The 21,106-nt window shown below is 47.3% G+C and overlaps 1 protein-coding gene and 2 long non-coding RNA genes across 3 annotated transcripts in view; 1 reads left to right on the top strand and 2 right to left on the bottom strand.

The window, feature by feature from the left end:
* Positions 1 to 21,106, bottom strand: part of LOC308056148 — a 54,958-nt gene that overhangs the window by 925 nt on the left and 32,927 nt on the right. The gene's annotated exons all lie outside the window — the stretch shown is intronic.
* Positions 1 to 21,106, top strand: part of LOC308056150 — a 54,947-nt gene that overhangs the window by 17,381 nt on the left and 16,460 nt on the right. The gene's annotated exons all lie outside the window — the stretch shown is intronic.
* Positions 12,884 to 21,106, bottom strand: part of LOC308056129 (uncharacterized protein) — a 140,531-nt gene continuing 132,308 nt past the window's right edge. Inside the window, exon 2 of the mRNA XM_080371027.1 lies at positions 12,884 to 15,911. Within this exon, the coding sequence (XP_080227153.1) occupies positions 13,433 to 14,923 (1,491 nt within the window). The 5' untranslated portion in view covers positions 14,924 to 15,911 and the 3' untranslated portion in view covers positions 12,884 to 13,432. The remainder of the gene's footprint in view (positions 15,912 to 21,106) is intronic.

The following is a 21,106-nucleotide window of genomic DNA, read 5'->3' as shown; positions in this document are numbered from 1 at the left end:
CGCGTTATCACACAGAGTTCGTATTTCAATGGACAACTGCCAAAAAAAAAAATCCTATTCTTTTTCTGGCTCTAAGCAGCATGTTCAGTTTTCAGCTATTCACCTAGAATTTCCAGAATATATTATTTTTCCTACTATTCATAACTCTAATTTTGAACATGTAACAAGACACAGAGCGCTATTTCAGTTGTTACTTTCTGGGAATTCCCCAACTCTTAAGACAATCAAACAGGGCTATTACCCTTTTCGGAAGGCGTCCCTTCTCTCAGCCCTGCGAGACTGCATCCCGGCTTTCGTCTTATGGGGTAAACCCAAATCTTAAGACACCCTAAAGGAAGTTTTTAGCTTCACGTATCTTAAGACAATCAAATATTCAAAACAAAGAATATAAATACCTTTCATGTTCAGCAGAAGTCCTTGTCCACCTGTGTGAGAAGCCGAGGGGTAGGAGAGTGTCACCGACAGAAGATCCAGCCGGGGGCCCCGAGGGTCCCCAGGCCCCGGGATTCCAGCACCGGCGGAGAGTTCTCCTGCCAGGCTCGCCAGATTGATGCCAAAACGGCACAGAGTAACTGCTCAGAGACCAATTTTGTCTTTAAGCAGCAAAGGTATTTATTTCGTGCAACGCTGGGGAGCTAGCTGATTCGCAGCGGACAAACTAGCTCCAGAGTTTTCACTGAACAGTCAGGTAACTTACACAGTCTTCCTGAGAGGTCACACAACATCCTTACATACATAGTCATTTGGTTTTGACACCTAATCATTCCATTCACAATAGGTGGGATCTAGGTGGAGTAGACCTTTCAATTTACTTTGTTCAAAGATTTCCTGACTTGATGGTCTCCTTATGTCCTTCAGGTGCCCGCCTATCTCTTCTAATTATTCCGAGTACATTCCTTTCTCAACACAAAACAGACATCACCCCGAGCATTGTACCAAACTAATCTTTTTTTTTTTTAAGACCTTGCTCTGTTTCACCCCCAAAGACTTCTCCAAATTGAAGGGAAAATACGTACACCTCCTTTTGAAGCAGTTCACTTGTACAGTGCCTGCTTTTCTTAAGATGCCTATCGCAAAGATTAAAATATCCACCCCTGTACAGTTAGATCAGTCAAAGTTATTGCTCTTTTTGGTGCTCAGTGAGACATGCAGGATTAATTACCACCACTGCCACCCTGAAATCCCTATGCTGCCAGCACAGAAATGCTGGAGAAAAATTTACTTAAGTAATTCCATTCAACTACCTGTTGAAAACAAAATGATGAATTGATATCTCTACTCGGCTTTCTCTTGCAGTAGAGAATATTCATATTTAGTATATTTCCTTCCTATAGCCAGCACTATGAAACTGATATGGGAAAATATTAACTTCTAATGAGTTTGTTTTGTTTTGTTTTATTTGTGGTCTGGTTTCGCAGCAGACAATACACTCAGATCCAAACAGCAGTAGACTGAATATGGTAAGATTTTATGAAAAATCTGAGGAAGCTTGCATTGTTTTTAGAAATTGGCACGTTGCTTGGAGACATGCCAAAATGTATAATCTAAATATTTACTATCGGGGTTCTAACTAAGGATGTGCTTAACTCTTTTGAATTAGGACCTTAACTGGTGAATTAGTACCTGTGAAATGGTGAGAGATTAACAAAGCCGTCTCTGTTATTCCGGGGTTTGCCATTCTACCAGAACTTTACACCCTCTGACACATCCAAAAGAAAGCCTAAATGTAGTGAGATTTTCAGAAAAAGAAACAAGGCTGCTGAGTGTGTTGGAGGCTGCTGATAGCTTAGTTTGAAAGTAGTGAAAGGTATAGGTAAATTATTCCATGGGAATTGGCCTGGCTCGATTTGCATCTGAATGATCATTGAAAGCTTCTGGGAAAGCTCCTTTAGCCCTAAAACACTAACACACTCAAGTTTTCCAGGCAGGTATTAACTGGCTGAAGAAATGCAGCAGCAGCAGAGAACAAAAATTAAGCAAGCGAGCAAACAAACAAGGCAAATGCAACCCCCAAAAAGAACAATTTGAGCACTTTTATTATTAAGTCACCTCAAAAAAGATTTGTCTCATGAAATACTACATCACATCCAATTTTGTATCAAGAGTTATAGAACAGAGTGACAGTCTAGTGTAAAAGAAAATAGCAAAAAAAAAAAAGAAAAGTTATCTGCTTTACAAAAAAAATATCATTTCAGGAATATTGAAATATATGCTTTTAAGTAATTACTTAAATGCAGATGCAGTCACCATTTGAGCAAAAAGGAAGGACCCACCAAGAAAACACCTTATCTTTTTTTCTCCTTTTTTTTTCTTCTAATTATGCAAATGTATGTGACAAATCAATCAGGGACAGCTGGAGGAGAAATACTTTGTAGTTCACCTTGGAAGATCTTTACCTCAATTCACCTTATGTTCTGAAAATCCTACACAAAACTGCATCTTGATGGACAACACACTTAGTTGTTGAGGCCTGTGGGTAGAGAGGGCAGTAGAAGATTTTAAAACATCCAGCTAGTTAGGTGAAAGGTACCAACGGACTAATTTCCAACAGTGCTGTAGAACCACAACAGCATATCATTAATCAGAATTTACAGTGAGAAATCATAAGCTGCTGCCAGCATTTAACTAGTTTTCAGCAGTGAAAACAAGGTTTGAACTAGCAATTTGTCTTTTTTGCCTTTTCACATTTCACAAAAAAATGTCTCTTGCTGTTTAACATTAAATAATGCAGCAGGGAAGTGGAATCATTTATCGTGTTCATTCCACTTAGAGCGATTTATAACCTGAGGTGAAAATTAAATATAAATGTTCTATATTTAACTTGTACTGATACTGCTTTTACTCTTTGCACAAACTAATTCTTGCTCCCAATAGGTTGAATTCACTTCTATTTTCCACCTTATTGACTTCTTAAAATACTCATCTTGATTGCTAACCAGTGGAGATTTTGGATGAGACTGAAAGTGTGCCCACACAAATGTACTATGATTCAGGAGGAACAGCCTGTTAATTCATTTCCCAAATGCATATTTCAATGTTCCCTTCACAACAAAACTGAACTTGCCAGATATGTCTTGCCAGAATACTTAAGTAATTCAACTATTTTATCATTAAACTGTATTTGCATTCTGTTACCAGATGTCACTGTTCTTACAATACCATGAAGAATGGAGATGGGTGTTTTGCTGTACACATGTGAGCAGCACCAGAAATTGCAACGACACTAGTCACAGGCTTAAAAGCTGTCCATGTGCTAAAGTCTGGTTATATGATGGGCTGCAGCTGAATGGATTCTCTTGGACTCTTACACTACTACCATGTTAAGTACATACGGAAATCATGCAGATGGACATCTTTGACTTCTTTCCGTCATAGCTGAATGCCATACTGCAACATTTAAACTGAAAGGGTTTTCTTTCTTTGGATAGTAACCATCTCAGAAAGGCTTGTCCTATATTAGTTACTTCATGTCCCATTTCAGTTTTCACCCATCAGTCAATCCAGGCTTCAATATTTCAGCCAGTCTTTGTCAGAAATGAGGCTGAGGCCTAATATGGGATAGATTACCCCACAAGTTTTTCCTAATTTTATTTTTTTTTCATCTCTAAAGCATGGGATGCTGTATACCAAGACCAAGATCCAGCTGATGCACTTTCAGTGTAGGTCAGCATGTTTAAGCCCAAGAAAGGATTGTGTGTTCTCGTGTGTTCTTTCCCTTCTGACATGTTTAAAAGTGACAGACGCACATTCTTTTCCTGCTTTTCTTTTTCCCTCCTACCAAACTATATACTTGCAATTAGTTTTCCTGATTCTTCCTTGTAAACAAGGAATTACTGCAAGTCTGAGTCCAGAAAAACAAAGCAAAATAAACAGTTCACTGTAGTTGGGATACCATTAAATTAGGCATATATATTTAAAAATATATAAATATATATATATGAGATGGAATAGCTTAAGCATTGTGGCAACTTCTTGAAATTCATGTTTCCAGATGGCTTGCTTGCTTGTTTTTCCTAATATTTATAAAGGCTTCAGCTAACAAACAGCAGTCAATATGCACCATTTTGATCAACGCTGTGAGAGCTAAGCCATCTCACCATCTCAGGAGCCAGCTAATGGTCTGATTTCTTCTTATTTTGTAACAGGATTATATAGTTACTGAAATAATTCGGTGTAAGAATTCTTCTCTCATTTAACAGAAATAGATTGTAAATAGAGGAAAGAGTGTAAAGGTCACAATAAACAGCCAGATTTTCTTTTTCAGGATGACATTTCCACCTACCCGTGACGTAGAACAGTATCAGTAATGTCAAAATAATGGCTAAGATTCTTGTCTGAAGGTGTTCGGTTGTTTGAGGGTGAAATTGCTAATCCCTAGAGGTTGCTCCAGAGGTTTCTAAATTCAGTGTAGTTTAGAAGCCTTCTGTATACAAGCTTCATGTGCTGTAGAGCCAGAGTAGAAAAAGCATTGCAGCTTTTGTTGTTTGCGTCTTTCTGACTTTAGAACTGCAAACATATTTACCCGTGGACTACTGATCTTGTTTCTTCACATCATTTTCCTTCAATACTGCCGTCAGCTGTGGATTGACAGGTGCTTGTGGATCATCCCTGCTTCGGGCAGCTGCATATTTCAACAGGCTCTAATCTTGTCCAAACAACCCTGAAAACAGGCAACATCCACGCTTACAACCTAGAAGTGGCTATTAGACAAGTTTGTCACCACCATCTGAAAGAAATCACCTACCAGGTTTGCTCAAGCATTCTATGAGTGATGAGTATTGACCCAGAACAAACACTTCGTCACCCTATTAAAAGATCCATTGAAGAGATTTTTTTATTTATCTACATAACAGGCCTTTCTTCTGTTGTTGTAGGATTTGTAACACTTCACAAATACTTCTTCCCCTCTTAAGAAAACTGCTTCAGTTTTCTACCATATGTTCTCTATTATTGAATGAATTAACTAGTTTTTTGTGTTAACAGGGATTTGAATGTCCACTCTTCACAGCATGCTGTGGCTTCTCTCAAGACACTCAAGTATCATTTAACATGTACTTACTCTTCTAAATAAAGAAAAAATATGTTATCCTATCGAACAACAGGCTCATATTCCTTTTAATTTCTTTTTCTTGATATTTAAATAAAAGGCAATCTAAAACAAATTTTCATCTAACAAAGTTAAGAAAAATCAGTCTGCAGTAGAATTATGCGTTTTGAAAAATAGGAGGACAAAAATGTGCAAAACCAAGAAGCACTAGGCGAAAAATCTGTCTTGAAGTCAAACAAAAAAATGAAAGGAGGTGAGGGGCAGACTGTTAAGGAAAAGAGAAAAAGGAAATATTCCATGTGCTCAGTTCAAAAACCTTCTGTAATATATTGTACGTAATGTGGGGGTTTTTAGCTCTAGCTTGAATTATAAAAAGACACTTCACCTTAACGTTGGAAAAAGCAAAACCAATTTCATTTTTCCTAAATGAACTGGTTTTCCCTGTTCTGTTTTGTTTTGTTTTTTGGGTTTTTTTTGTAGAACAAGACACCAACTTTGACTCACGCTCATGCATTCCTTTAGATACTAGAAAGCATATTTTATCAAAAAAGGTTCATTCATCTTATGGTTTATTGAACGTTGTTCTTAGAAAATTCTTTTTACTCCTTTTATTTATTGTATTGTGTAAGTATAGAAAGGTTTGAAATATAGAATGCTACTTTGTATAACCCAAAGGGCTTACTGCAGCTGAACAAGCAATGGTCTGCAAGCTTAATAACTTACAAAGGCATACTTTTATGCTAGATTGTGGCTAGAGCTTTTAAATGGCAGAGGAATCATAACTTGTCTTAACAAATGTTAATATAAATATAAACATTCATAGATACAGCTCTAGTCTCATTTGAGAAGTGATCAATCAATGCAGCAAAAAGCTTTGAAATTTGGCCAGCTTATGACACCAGCCATTGCCTCCTGTTTCTGAAATGATGCCCTAAATGTATTACTCAAATATTCAAAGGCATATATGTAGACTGGAGACTGAAAAGATCGAACAATCACATTACTTGGATCTGTGAGCAAGACACATTAAAATTCAAATTCCAGTGATGTATTTCAGAGATCATTTAAGGTGCAAACGTAGTAATATCTAAGGAACACACCTGATGTTTTATTAGCATGCCTATATTAAAAAATGTGAAGAGGTCATGCAACTATGGCACCAGCACCCCACAGACCTCATTGGCTTAAGCACATCTTTCCCCCTGTGCGCTGTCTCTCCAGGACACGGGTTTCATTCCTCATGCGCTAAGAGTGCTCAACCACTTCAACAAGCAGGTGCAAATCCATTCAGCCACCAGGTTTATGTTCCCAGGAAAAGAGAGATGTTATTTTCAGAAAGTCATCAACAGCACACAGAAATTTAAAAAAGGAAAAAAAAGGGGGTGGGGTGGGGGGGAGAAGAAGGAAGCCATGCATGTCTATCTTGTACCTGCACTACTTGCAACTTTTTTGTTTATCTGAGCATTTGTGAGCGTATTCAAGTATTTGAGGAACTTCAAAAAGTTCCACCTAGCTCTTTCACATGAGGGTCTACCAACTTTTCCGGATAGCCAACAAATCTGCTTCTGCAAGCAATAAAATTCTTCATTAACAGATTGCTTCCTGATTGCTTCTTCTGAAGTTTATTGCTGAAAAATACGTTTGGATGATAGCCACCCATTGTCTAAATGCACTTGCCTCAGAATAGATGACTGCGGAGATTAATGAATGGCTACTGCTTACCATCTTGGACTATCCATCCATAGTGGAACCTCAAAGCTACGTCCAGTACTTACTTGGGACCAGCAGGCTGGTGAAGAAGCTCACCGTTCATTCTCTGAGATCTGGATGAGATCTACATTTTGCAAAGACAAAATTGCTTTCAGTGGATTTATGGCAAAACCTCCTGCAGATTACATTTGCACAAACCCAAGAACACCTAACGTGCGTGTTCAGTACGCACCACCCAACACGGAGACACTTTCAGTCCTTACAATGTGTGTACAGATCCTCTAAGGAGTTAAGCAGACAACAGAGGAATTAGTGGTACAAAGTACCTTCCACATCACATGGCTCTTGTACTTCTTCAGGCAATCCCTGTGTACCTTGGAAAGCACTTTAGGAAGCTCTTGAAGGTGCTCCTGAATTGAGGCAGTGGAAAGCCATTCCCGAACAGGAGCTTAATGAGTCAATATTGGTTTCAAATGAATGCACTGCATTCTCAATTGTAAAGGCCATCAACAGTCACTATTCAAATTAAAAGATCATTAACAAAGGTTCTAAACAAGGACACCATGTCTGAGGGAAAAATAACAAGAAACAAAGAGTAGACAAGAAAGGAGCTGCTAATTACAGCAGTGAAAGGAAGCTGCTGTAAAGGGGTACTAAACTTCCTAAATTAACCTTTCTGAACAACATATTATGTCATTAAAGCAATATAAAGGAGAAGAGCTACCTTTGGCATTAACTAAAACTCTGTATTTGAAGAAGTACAGGTACACATATATGAATATAACCTTTCCCCAGACCCACTGAAACCTATCACTTAAACCTAAAGCCTTTACTTCGTCCTTGAACCTTACTTCTCCCCACCCCCACTTTAAGTTGGCTTTAGCACCTTCGGCAGAAAAAGACTGTTTTGTTCTTTTGTTATATCGACCTCACAACCATCATTGTCAAGTAATTGTATGGCAAAGAGTTGTTAGCTCTTTAAACTTTCAGTGAGCCAAAATACTGATTTTGGGAAATATTTTGTCAATAATTCCCTTGCACCATTTTAAAAGATGATACAGATCGATTCCATACCGTTTTCAAGATCCCCCACTTTGGCTACGCTTGTAAGGACAGTGCTTAGGCATTTGCTGCATTCTCGAAACCTTGGGTTTGCATCATTGAAAATGTGTTGGGTTTAGACACCAGTTAATTCATCCTGATCGGGGGAGGCTCTTTCTCAGAAAACTGTCTTCAACATTTTAGAAGTATATTCTTACCCTGAGAAATAAGGTGAGCCATTGTCCTGTCTTGTATAGCTCCGGGGGTGGTGGGGGGCAGGGGCGGGGGGAAACAGAAATCACTTCTTTAGCTAAGGCATTCAATGACCTTTTCATGTACTTAGAGATCAGTATCTGTCTGCACCCAGTCCTCAAGAAGTGCAGACGTTCATTTTTGATTCTGTGATAATAGTGAATACGGCCATAAGCCCGGTATCTCTTTGGCAGTTTGACAGATCATCAGATTTGTATTTGTCAAATGAAATTCATATCTTATAGGCATGGTTAGATGGCATTCTTCAACTCCAACAAGAAAATCAGCTGACTTTTTGCTTTGATTAGAAAAGTAGGAATTTGCATAAATACCGTTTGGCTATATCCGAGAGATGCGCATATTTGCCAGGAGTCCAGACCAACAATTTATAAGCAAAAAGAGTTTGGTACTTTCTGCGTCTCTCTTCCATTCAGAAGCAGCACAGGTGACCATCACACAGCTCGGCCTCACCTTGGTGAGGCAGCTCCACGTGGGACCTGACCTACTGCTTGGCGCTCCTGTGCTTGACCACGCTCCTGCTTGGGCTTGCTCCTGTCTATTGAGAGCAACCTCTGTCTTGCCGGGCTGTGTGAGGGCTGGGGGATCCTGGGAGGTGCGGCAGGACTGTTGGCACTGTCTGCATTGTCACAGCCACCTGAATCAGTATTAACCTATGTGGAAATCAGATCTAGGATTTCTGAGAACTGAAGCGCCCCAAGACAGTGAAAAAGAGAATGAAAGACCTCAGAGTGTAAAATGTGTAAGGACTTCAGGCGGCTGGTGGGTGACATCTGCCGGAGCACGTTGGGTAACGGCTCCCACAAAGTGGAAGCTGCTGTACAGCAGGCACGTGATGGAACTCATATGGAAGCAGATGCTGTGATGGCAAGTGTCAGGAGATACGCGATAGGCCCACAGATGCAAAGCTATGCTGATCAAATAGTAAACCCACGTGTAATAGGTTGTCAAAATAATCCTGAAGTGGAATTAAGACCTCCACCTGGAGAGGTAAAGAAAGGGAATATTCCAGGAGAATATTGACAGATTGATTTCTCTGGATTACCAAAGTGCAATCATTATATAAATAACTTTTGGTATTGGTAGATACCTTTTCAGGATGGCCTGAAGCTTTCCCGTGCCAGAGCAACTGAGCTAAAGAAGTAATAAAGAAATATACTAGATGAGATTATTCCAAGATTTGGAGTTGCAAGTGGGATCTCATCAGGCAGAGGCCCACACTGCACAGCAGAAGTAATACAGACAATTCCTGCCCTTTTAGGAGTAGAATGGGGTTTACGTACACCTTGGAGACGCCAGTCCGCTGAGAAGGTAGAAAGGACGAGCAGATATTTAAAGAAACAATTGGCTAACCTATGTCAAGGAGCTAAGTTAAAATGGATAGGTGTTTTACCTGTCACTTTAACGAGAATCAGAATCACACGAAAAGTTAGGGAAAAAGTGAGCCCAGTTGACGTATCATATGGAAGACCTGATGCTGCAAATTTAACAGGAAAGGAAGATCAAATACCTGTTTCTGGTGATCAAGTGTTAACTGAATATATATTGTCTTTGGGAAAGACTCTTTCCTCATTGTACAGGTACATTCAACAGAGAACACCTGTACCAATGGACGTGCTGGTGCCTCTTTTCCGACCCAGAGATCAAGTATAACTTCAAACTTGGAAGGACGAGCCTTTGAAGGAGCAGTGGAAAGGGCCATGTTTGGTATTACTGATAACTAATACGGCAATAAAAGTATTGAAGGAATTTGTTCTTGGATCCATTCCAATAGGACTAAGAGGAGTTCTGAGGTGAAGTGGGGATCAGAAGCAGTGGCTCCTCTGAAACTAGAAGTCCACAGATTTTAATGAACTGCTCTTGGACTGAAATAATATGAACTGCTCTTGGACTGAAATAATACCCTATATAGAAACGGATTGGGGGGGGGGGGGGGGCGCGCGGTGAGGACCTGTTGAGTTTGTGAACTGTCTCTTTAACACCAGCACGATTTCTTTGTAGATACTTCTCTAGCCATGTGTTTGTTACAGTTGTATAGGATTTTGCCTGTTATGTGGTATGATAAACTCTTAAATTCAGTAGAATCGGGAGAACCCACGGACTCAAAGCAGACACTTGATGATGATCCAGAAAACCATACAGACAGCCAATAGGGCCAGTGGTTGGGTATGTACACACTTCCCAGAACACTCAGATAAGGGGGTCCCTGTACTGGGAATACTCCTTCCTGCTAACATACCCTGGAATCGTCTGGGGGGAAATAGGTCCTTTGAAAGAGATCCAAAGATAGACCTGCAAGAATGGAATGTGGATAATCCCAGAGGAAGGCTGGCAAAACCAGAGTTTAACAACCCTTAGGAAACACTGTCTTCTATGGTGGTATGCTCACTTTGCACCCTCTCCTCTATTCCTGAAACCCTTATTCCTCTCAGACCGCCTTTGGACGGAAAGGGAATGGTTCAGACAGCTTATGGGATGTGGGAGACAGGAGGAGGGAAGACTTTGCTGACAGTGAGTTCACAAAGGCAGTTTTGTTTTCATTTACGGTAAAAAGTAGAGGTGCATAATCTTCAATTTAGAGTGGAAAAGGGAGGTACCGAAGGGCAAAAATTCTCAGTTATAAGGACATCTCCCTCCATTTAAACAGCAAGCTTGGATGAAGGAAGAAAGTGAAGAATAATCTATCTTTCATGGGCAGTGTTGGATTTGTAACCAATTGTTTTCGCTCTAGATGTACTAAGACAGTGGTGAATTAGGGTATCTAATCACATTCCCCGAGTACCCTCACATCTGTTTTGCCATATTTTCTCTCTGGGTTTGGTGTGAGTTTTCTCATGACACAGCCTCTGGGTGTGGAATTATAGAATAATTCAGGTTGGAAGGACCATGCAGGACTTTAAACCAGTGCTGGCTGGCTTTTGGCCTCTTTACTTACTAAAAAGAAAACAAAGATTTTAATAAAAAAAGAATTTTTCTGTTAAAATCCTGCTTAACAGAAAAACATTTGAACAGGGTTACATGCAGCTTGCTAGGCCTCACCCTTCACACTTCTTAAGACACTGGTCCCCTTGAGCCATCCAGAGCAACGTGTGCCTGTAAAAGACACAGCGATAGCAATAGCATTCCTGGCCCATTTGATTAACTACAGTGTAAATGAGAGCATTTCCAAAGACTACAGTGGGCTTTGTCAAGGGCCTGACTAAACGAGGGAGTTTCCTCATCAGTTCTACCTATACATTACACCTGCAGATTCTTTTCTTGAGTGTACTTTATAGTCAGGAAGTATAAAATCACTGGCATCAACAATCATCCATTTTTAAAGTCGTTTTGTGCACTTTTTCTCAAACTGAAGAAATTCTTCTAATGGCCATCTGTTTTCCCATTGTCTCAACGCTAGTACAGCACTCATCACATGGTACTGCGCACCTTCATGAAAAGAGCTTACGCCAGGGAGAAAGGTGTTTATTTACATTGTACATGAGAGAATATTCATAGTGGCGGTAGTCTTTGCCTGACATAATTTCATTGTGAAAGAAGTGAAATACTTCAAAGCCACTGAAGAATATAACAGTTGGAGAAGGTAATAATAAGCTGCTGGTAACCCCTGCTGATATCACGGTTATCAGAGCTCAGAAAAGAAGAGCCCTTGAAAAATAATAATGTAAGAGACTGGGTCCGTGAGACCCACCATCGCCACATCAGCATTGCTATGGCAGGAAACTCACGCCATCACCACAGCAAATGATTTATTTATCTATACGTTGTTAAGGCAGGAAGGTAACACCACTGCCACAGCAGAGATTTATGTCTGCATTGTTAAAGGAGCAAACCGACTGACACCATGGAGCAATGGGGGAGGCTGATCCTGCAAAACTCAACCAAACCCCTGTGCATGTGCCCAGCCCTGGGGTCAGGGGGAACAAGGTGCCTGGGGGCCTCTGAGCACCACCTGATGGTGTTAGGCATACACCATTGTCGGGTGGAAGGTGTGGTTAAGCAGAACTGCTTGTAACAACCTTCTAAAAGAAGAGAACCAACCAACATCAGATAGAACGTTCCCTCACCGAATCTGGAAACGAATCGGGCTGTCGGGACACCGCAGCTCCAGGGTGGCAGCTGTTGCTGTGATCTCTTCCCTTCTTTCCTTTCTCTCTTTATCTCTGGCTCTCCCTCCCTTTGCATCCACACATTTCTTGTTGGGCAAATGAAGTTCCTTGGCTCTTGACTCCGTTTTGAGTCTTCGTTCTGTTCCCGAGAATACAAACCGAACCACGCTCCGGTCTCGGACCGGCACGCGACAGCCCTGTAGCTCAGATCATTGTGGAAATAGTAGGTTGCGGGAACAACAACCTAAATGAAAGGTTTTCTTTGCCCCCTTTTACTTACTTCAGTGAGGACATTATACCGGTCATACAAAAAGATAGGAAATTCGTAATTGAACACAATGTAACTGAAATATGATTTCTATATGTTTGCACTTGTGCTTTATTTATCAAGAAGACGTTTATAAGCAAGGCAAGTGGTACACAGAGCAGAGCTAGAATGAGTAAGCAAGAATGCCAGCTTCTCTTTTGGAACAAGTGTTTACTATTGAAAGAAGAGTCAGCACCCTAGCTTTGGCTTAAGGTGCAAAAGTGGAATGTAGCATGCTAGTTTAGGTGACTGGGTTGCCTTCCTAATAAACAAATTTTCTCTTAGTGTCCCCGTTTGTAGAATCGTTTCTGTTCATTAGATTTCTTACTCTTTTTTGTTTGTTTCAATTTAGAACATAATCAGTAGCAATGTAATAAACAGAGAATGTCAAAAGAAAAAAAAAGTTCTTTGTCCTAATTGGCTTGTTGCTTTTCTTGATAGACTGCTCATTGGAGAATGACTTCTGGTCACGGGAGCGGTGGGCTAGCAGGCCAAGTCAGCATCAAGTTTCCTCAGCTTCCCCTTAACTTTGCCTGATCAGACCTGAGCTGAAGACTAGGTCACAAGCCATGCCCTGCCTGTTCTGAGCCGTAAGAGCTAGCCATGTTTAGGAAAGGAGGCAACAAGAAATGAAGGCTAACAGAGTTAGAAAGAGACTGTAGACAGGTAATGCCACTCTTTCTTTTGAAGACGTTTTTATTTCCTTTGCATTTGCACAGCACATGTCCAGTGCCCACGTTTGCTAAGCTGTCAGCATTAGAAGGTGTTAGGCGAAGCCATACTTTCCCAAAAACGGCTGTTTGGAAGTGTGAACCTTCTGGGAGCAGCGAGTAAAGAAAGTGACATCCCACGCAAACGCTGCGAGTAAAACTCCTCCCGCATGAACGCTGCGTGTACTCTGCCACGGCCAGCTGATGTGAACCTAAAATACACAAAAAATAAGCTATCTTTTTACAGCCTAGAAGACACTAACAAGATGTGCCTGTGCCAAGGGGACACAGGCTGCACAAGAGACTTGTGCGGGCTCCTTTTTTTGCCACCGCCCCCCTCCCGTGTCGGGAAGGGCAGCGTCGGGCAGACGCCCCCCGCCCCGCCCTGCGGCAGCCACGCCGGTGCCGCTCTCCCCTCGCACCGCCTGCGCTGGGGGCCGCAGACTCGCCCCGGCGGCACGGACGGCACGGGGCCGGCGGGTGGGCTCGCCTGAGCCGCCCGCTCCGCCCCGCGGGGTCTCGCCGTGCCCGGGACGGCTCCACGCCGCCCGCGGCCACGAGGCACTGCGCTCCCCGGCGCCGCTCCGCCGCCGACCCGCAGCAGCGGCCGGGACCGCGGCCGGCCCCGCCCGCCGGCTCGCCGCGCCCGGCTCGGGCAGGCCCGCCCGCCCCGCCGGGGCTCGCCGGCCGGAAGGTCCCGCCGCCGCGGGCGAAAGCCGCTCGGCAGCCGCGGGCGAGGCCGCCTGGGCGGGGCGGCGCAGGTGCCCGTGCCGAGGGCGGCCGAGCGGCGAGCGGGGCCGGGCGCGCAGCGGAGCGCGGGCTGCTCTCGGGCCGGGCCGGCTCTGCGGCGGCAGCGCCCCGTTCCTCCGCCCGGCGCCGGCCTCCCCCCGCCGGGTGAAGGAGCGGCGGCCGAGCGGGGTGGGCCCGGCGCCAGGCATGTCGAGGAGCGCCGGCGCGGAGGGCGGGCGGCCCGGCAGGTCCCTGCCGCCCCGCGGGGCCGGGGCCGGCTCCCCGCTCGCCCGGGACGCGGAGCCGGGGGCTGCGCCCCCCTGCCGCCGCCGCCGCCCCCCCTGCGGCCTCCGTTCGCTCCCGCACCCCCCTTCAAGCGCTGGGAGTGCTGCGGCCGTAGGCATGCAGCCGGCGGTGCCCCGCTCGGGGAGGAGGCCCCTGACAGGCGGCTCACGCACCCCTGGGCTGCGGGGCCCCCTCCGTCTGTCCCCACGGCAACACTCCACAGCTGGGTCCAGGGCTCCGGGATGCTCCTTGTGGCGAGGCAGAGTTCGGGATGGCCCCGCAGCACTGGGCCTGTGTGGGGTCGCCCGGGGCTGCCAGCTGAGACCCCCGGGTACGCCCACGGTGGGGTGTGGGGTGTGGGGTGAAAGGGAAAAGGCACCAGCAGAAAGGGGAGAAATGAGCACACGGAGGCTGTGCCAGGGAAACACATTTGTTTCCTGTTCCTTGAATCAGGAGGGTCTAGAGCCCCGTTAGTGCCACTGTGGCCATGGTCTCTTGCAGGGCTGGGGAGGGTCCTGGGGGCTGGCGACCCTGCTCTATGAGGGGTGCTGGGCCACCCCAGGCGAGTGGTCCCTGTCGCGGTCGGGAGCAGAGGAAGGCCTGTGGCGGCTGCCCCGGGGAGAAGGAGCAGCCACCACCTGTGCCTGCCCCGGCTCCTCCTGGGGCTGCTCCTGCTCTGCAGGGACGGGCACAGATAGGGCATGGCTGGGGCCCGCATGGAGGGTGGCCTCCGACGTGCCGGCTTCCTCCTCCTCGGGGGAGCGTGCAGGGCTGCTGGAGGAGGCCACGCTGGAGTTGGGAGTCCACTCCTGGCAGGTGGCTTGAGCTGGAAGTGGAGGAGCTTTTTGTGGAGGACCTGGTGGGGCTGGAGCTGGCCACAGCACTGGCGTCCTCATCCCCCACGGTATGGGACTGCAGCAGCCTTTGGGCCACCTCGCTGCATCGCTGCACAATGACATTCTGCGGTCCAGAGGAACTACACCCACCGCCCTCCCTTCATCCACTAGGGGGGCGACCTTATATTGGAGGGACACCTGATGAGTTAGGCGAGACCTTCCCTTTGCAAAGCCATGTTGACTGTGCCTGATCGCAGGATGACAGAAAATCTCAAGGTGGAAGGGAGCCGTAAGGATCGTGGAGTCCCACTCCCTGCTCCTTGCAGGACTACCTGAAGCTAAACCCTGTAGCTAAGAGCGTCATCCAGGCAGGTTCTGAATGTCTCCAGAGAAGGAGACCCAGTCAGCCCTCTGGGCAGCCTGCGCCAGGGCTCTGTCACCCTCAAAGCAAAGACTTTTCCCTCACATTCAGATGAAACTCCCTGGGTTTCAGTTTGTGCCCGTTGCCCCTTGTGCTGGGGGGAATGGCTCAGAGCTGTGCCAGCAGAGGTTCACACTTGACCTTAGGAGGCATTTCTCTGCCAGGAGGGTGGTCAAACTCCGCAACGGGCTTCCCAGAGGGGTGGTCGATGCCCCAAGCCTGTCAGTGTCCAAGAGGCATTTGGACAGTGCCCTGAATAAAATGCCTTAACATTTGGTCAGCCCTGAAGGGGTCAGGCAGTTGGACAAACTGCAGAGCAGAGGTGTCGGTAGCTGGGCAGAGGGAGAGGCTGGATGCAGGCTGAGGGCATCGGATGTGTGATGAAACCGGCTTGCCTCCCGCCCGCTCTGCCCTCGGCATCTGCTGTGCTGTAGTTGCAGCAGGATTGCCTGTGGGAGGAGATGGACAGCATTAACTGCAGAAGAGTGTTATAATTCAGTGTCCCATTCGTGGGCCACTTTTCCTGATCATCCAATATATACAAAGGCCACCAATTATTACAATACTCAATCATCTGGCTCTTTGGCAAATCCTCATACAAATCCCCCCAATGTGCCAACAAACATCCCAATGGAGAATTTTTTGGGATTTTATCATTTAACACAAGATTACCCATGCTTTTACTTTTAAACAACCTAGTTAAATTAATTGCCATGGTGTAATTACTCACAGTACAATACACAATTATTCAACTCTGTCACTCCGATCCGCGGATCCACACTCCACACTCGCTTTCGTTCTCAATTACACATCTCACCCTTACAGCCACACTCACACTTTCCCACAGCTACTTTAAACAAACATATAACACAATATTATACCTCTTAATTTTCTTCTTAATACACAAACTCACAAAACAACAAAAAAACCCCAAAATCTTCTTCTAACTTCTTGTTAGAGGCACTACCTTAGAGAACACTATAGCATATAGTTTCTCTTGTCTACACTTTTGTCCAACCCTGCAACAGCTTTCGCTTATGTCTTACGGGCAGACGCCTAGGCTTCCACTTCCACAAGGATCCTTTTAGTCCAACCCTGCAATAGCTTTCGCTTATGTCTTACGGGCAGACTCCTAGTCCTACCCTGCGCAGCTCTTTCACCGCGTCTGACAGGTAGACTTACTCAGTGGGACTCCAACCCACTGGTGGGACTCCATCCCACTCCTCACCATACACTTATTATAGTGGGACTCCTACCCACTTCCTCTACTGCACTTACTTACTTACTTTAGTGGGACTCCAACCCACTTAATACAATTAGAAAAAGAAGTGTCTTACCAAAAATCCAGGGAACGTCGCAAAGAGCCTTACGGATCGGGGATCGATGGGTATCCCTGAGAAATCCTCGGTGCCGGCTGGAACCGATCAGGTCCCCGACTCCTCCGGTCTCCTTCAGCGAGGTCCCATCTGCGTCGCCAAAACTGTTACCGAAATTTCGGAATGAAGAACTTATTGACACCAATGTGATGTAGATAAGCAGACACGTCTTTATTGACGGCCGGGTGCGTGAGCGAGTCCTCTCACGATCAGCGCACACCAGGTCTCAAAATCAGACACCATATATAGAACTTATTCATACATATTCATTAAGTATTCATGCATAACCATGATATTTCCCGTAAATCATTAACATATTCTCCTCCTATATCCGATTCTGCGCAGTAAAGCTTAGAAAGGTCTAGAAATGGGTCTGGGGTACGATTTGGGTAGGTGGTATATGAGTCGGTGGTCGCGATCTCCCCCTGCCGGAATTACCTTTTACTAAAGTTCACGATTTCTTGGCAGGTAACTACAAGCTGTTCCAGTCGACTCTCCCCAGTTTCCATTAATCTCATATTCTGACATTTCAATACACTTCTACATACAGAAGACTGGTCAAATACAAAGAAACCTTTCAAACCCTGAAGTTATTACCTAAGTTTTAACAATGGTTCCAGCCCCTTCTTCTAGCCTTGGTACAGGACGCACAGAAGATCTCATAGCAGCTTTTACTGTGCAACTATAAGTTTCATTAAAAATATTTCTTATCCTTCTATTTTTCTAGTCTATAAAATGATTTTATAAAATCAATTAATCAATCAAATAAAGTCAATCAATCTTAACTTATTAACAAATCGATAACATCCCTCTCCACTTGCAAACAACAGACCTAGGAGGGCACTTTTACTAATTGGCTACCTTAGAACCAGAGGTACCAGCCTTGTTCACCAAAGCAGCAGGGACATTACAGCAAAAGTTCCAGTTTCTGCTGAATACAAACTAAACTACCTGCTCGGTCAGCGCTGACTGAGATTAGGTGTCAAAGGCTGAAGACAGCGGGCTTGTTCAGGCTCCTGTGATGTGCCCAGGGATTCCTCCCTGGGAGGTACTCCTGAGAAGATGGTAACAAATGGAGAGGTAGGGACAACCTCCTTCTGCAGCTTAAACCCCTCCGTCCATGTTCACCATGCACCCCAGCACCTCCATGTTCAAGGGCAAGGATATAAATTCCTCTTTCCCCGACACAGGCCCTCTGTGCTTCTTCCTCCCTCTTCTGGTGCCTGTCCCTGATTCCTGTGCCCCACCGTGGGTGGCACCTGCCTGGGGGGGGCTGCCAGGAGGGTGGCAAACGTGGGAAGCAGAGAGGGACCCGGCACTGTGGGCGAGTGCCAGCGGGAGTGCATGGGGCTGGAGCAAAGTGCCCCTTTAGGCTTCTCCCTGTGGGTGGGGGCACAACCCAGCAGGCTGGGAGACTTTGGCCCGGGGCTGCCCACCGAGCGCCCAGCTCCCCCCTGCAGATCCTGGCACTGCACAGGGAAAGGCAGCCAGCTGCGGGAGGCGTCACCCAGCTGTGGGCAGGCCACGCTGACTGGTCCCACCAGGCTCCCTCTCGCAGGAGACCAGTGTGAGGCATTACGAGCGGGGACGAGACACACGGCCAGGGGTGCAGGTCACAGGGGTCCAAGCTGGAGCAACACAGGAAGGTAGAAGATGGAAACAAACAACGGTATTTTCTCTCCTGATGCTGTGTGCCTGTGGGGGTGGAAGGCCCGCTGTCACATCACCCATGGTGACATCAGCCAGCCATGGGCTGTGACCTCACATCCCTCACCGCTTATGTTCGGGCACCGGCAGAGCCTGGACCAGTCTGGCTCGTGCCTGGCCTCCTGCCGAGCGTGCCTGCGAGGTCTGAAGGACGAGTGAGGCTTCTCCTGCTGCTGGGTGGTGCTTCGGGGGTTGCCGCCGGCAGCTCTCGGTGTCCATCCCAGAGCCATCGCCCGTGTTTCCCCGGCCCTGCCTGGGTCAGGCAGCCGGGCACCGCGGGCTGTGCTTGCAGCAGCGCAGGTGAGCCCTGCGGGGAACTGTCCCACAGGGTGGCCCTGGGGCAGGTGATGGTCTTGGGGAGCTGGGAGGATGACCTCCTCGAGGGGCCTGGAAATTCCTTCCTCCCCTCCCTTCCACGAGGCAGTGAGTGACCACGGCCTCTCTGCATTTTGCAGTTTGTGACGCCAGTGATGGGGAGCTGCTGCTCATCCTCGGCTCTCCCCAACCTGCCGCAGCCAGCAAATGTGGCTACACAGACAGAGCAGAGCTGCCCCATCTGCCACAGTGCTCAAGATGGGATTGCTTATGCTATACCCTGTAACCACCAGTTCTGCTTTGGCTGCATCATGCGCTGGGGAGAGAGGAGTCATTTCTGCCCACTTTGCAGAAGACTGATGGAGACTATCAAGTTTTCTGTGCGGGCAGAAGATGACTTCCTACTGTACACCTTGCTAGAAACAGACGAGTTGCAAGACGCCAGCAGCCAGGCTGCTAGAGCTGCTGACCTCCTGGCTGAAAGCAGGCCCTACAGCCCCTTGGTGGCCCCTCCGTTCTCTCCACAGGAGATGGTGTCCGCAGCTGAGCAGGGAGCTGTAGGGACAGAGGCCGTGGGTGGCCTCCTGCCCAGCGTCTGGGCACTACTTTTCCAAAGGCAAGAGCACCTCCTGGATCCCGTGCTGCCCTGGCTGCGCCACGAGCTGGCAGCAATATTTGGGGATCAATGGTGGCTGGCAAAGAGAGCAGAGAGCACCGTCCTGCACTGCCTCTGCACCTGTGGTCCCGACTGGGAGGTCATGGTCCAGACACTGCAGGACTCCCTTGAGGAATATACGGCACAGCTGGTCGACGGCATCATCAATGTCATTGTGGAGCAGTGCAGCGAGGAGGCCCAGAGGCTGCTGCAGCCCCTTGCTGTGGGGGATGAGGATGACAGCGCTGTGGCCGGCTCCAGCTCCACCAGCTCCAGCTCCACCAGCTCCATTTCCTCCACATCCAGCTCCTCCACAACCAGCTACAGCACATGCCAGGAGTTGACTCCCGACTCCAGCCTGGCTTCCTCCAGCAGCCCTGCAGGCTCCCACATGGACGAGGAAGCTGACATATTGGAAGCCGCCCTCTGCAAGTGTCCCGGCCGCCCCCCATCTGCGCCTGTCCCTGCAGAGCAGGAGCAGCCCCAGGAGGAGCCGCGGCAGGCACAGGTGGTGGCTGGTCCCTCTGCCCAGGGCAGTCGCTGCAGCCCCTTGGATCCTGTCCGGGACAGGGAGGACCACTTGCCCAGGGGACCCCGGCGCCCCCCAAAGAGGAGGGCCACTGACCCCCAGGACTCTCCCCAGCCCTGCAAGAGGCGGCCCCACCGGTGGCGCTAGAAGCACCCCAGCACCTCCACGTTCAAGGGCAAGGATATAAATTCCTCTTTCCCTGACACAGGCCCTCTGTGCTTCTTCCTCTCTCTTCTGCTCTCTGTTCCCGCTGCCCGTGCCCCACAGTGGATGGCACCCGTCTGGAGGGAAGCTCCACCGTGTGTCCCCAGAGTCCCAGGGCCATGTGGGCACCATCTCCTCCCTCAGGCAATCCTGCTGCAGCTGCAGCACAGCAGATGCCGAGGGCAGAGCGGGCGGGAGGGGAAGCTGCTTTCATTGCATGTCTGATGCCCTCAGCCTGCACCCAGCCTCTCCCTCTGCCCAGCTACCGACACTTCTGCTCTGCAGTTTGTCCAACTGCCTGACCCCTTCAGGCCTGACCTAAAGTTAAAGCGTGTTGTTCAGGGCACTGTCCAAATGCCTCTTGGACACTGACAGGCTTGGGGCATCGACCACCCCTCTGGGAAGCCTGTTGCGGAGTTTGACCACCCTCCTGGCAGAGAAGCTTCCTGCCAGGAGGCTGAAAAGGAGGTCGCTTATGTGGTGCCCTGTAACCACCGGTTCTGCCTGGGCTGCATCGTGCACTGGGGAAAGAGGAACACGTCGTGCCCCCTTTGCAGAAGACTGATTGAGATTGTCAAGTTTTCTGTGCAGGCAGAAGACGACTACCTAGAGTGTGCAATCACAGCCTTCAACGAGTTGCCAGATGCCGGCAGCCAGGCAGGTGGAGCTCCCGACCGCCTGGCGGAAAACAGCCCCCCTCGCCCCGTGGCATCCCCTCCATCAAGTGTGAACCTCTGCTGGCACAGCTCTGAGCCATTCCCCCCAAGGACAAGGGACAACGGGCACAAAGTGAAACCCAGGGAGTTCCATCTGAATGTGAGGAAAAAGTCTTTGCATTGAGGGTGACAGAGCCCTGGC

Source organism: Falco punctatus (assembly GCF_963210335.1).
Source record: "Falco punctatus genome assembly, chromosome: Z".
In the NCBI taxonomy this organism is placed as follows: Eukaryota; Metazoa; Chordata; class Aves; order Falconiformes; family Falconidae; genus Falco; species Falco punctatus.
This window is presented reverse-complemented; position numbering and strand designations above follow the sequence as displayed.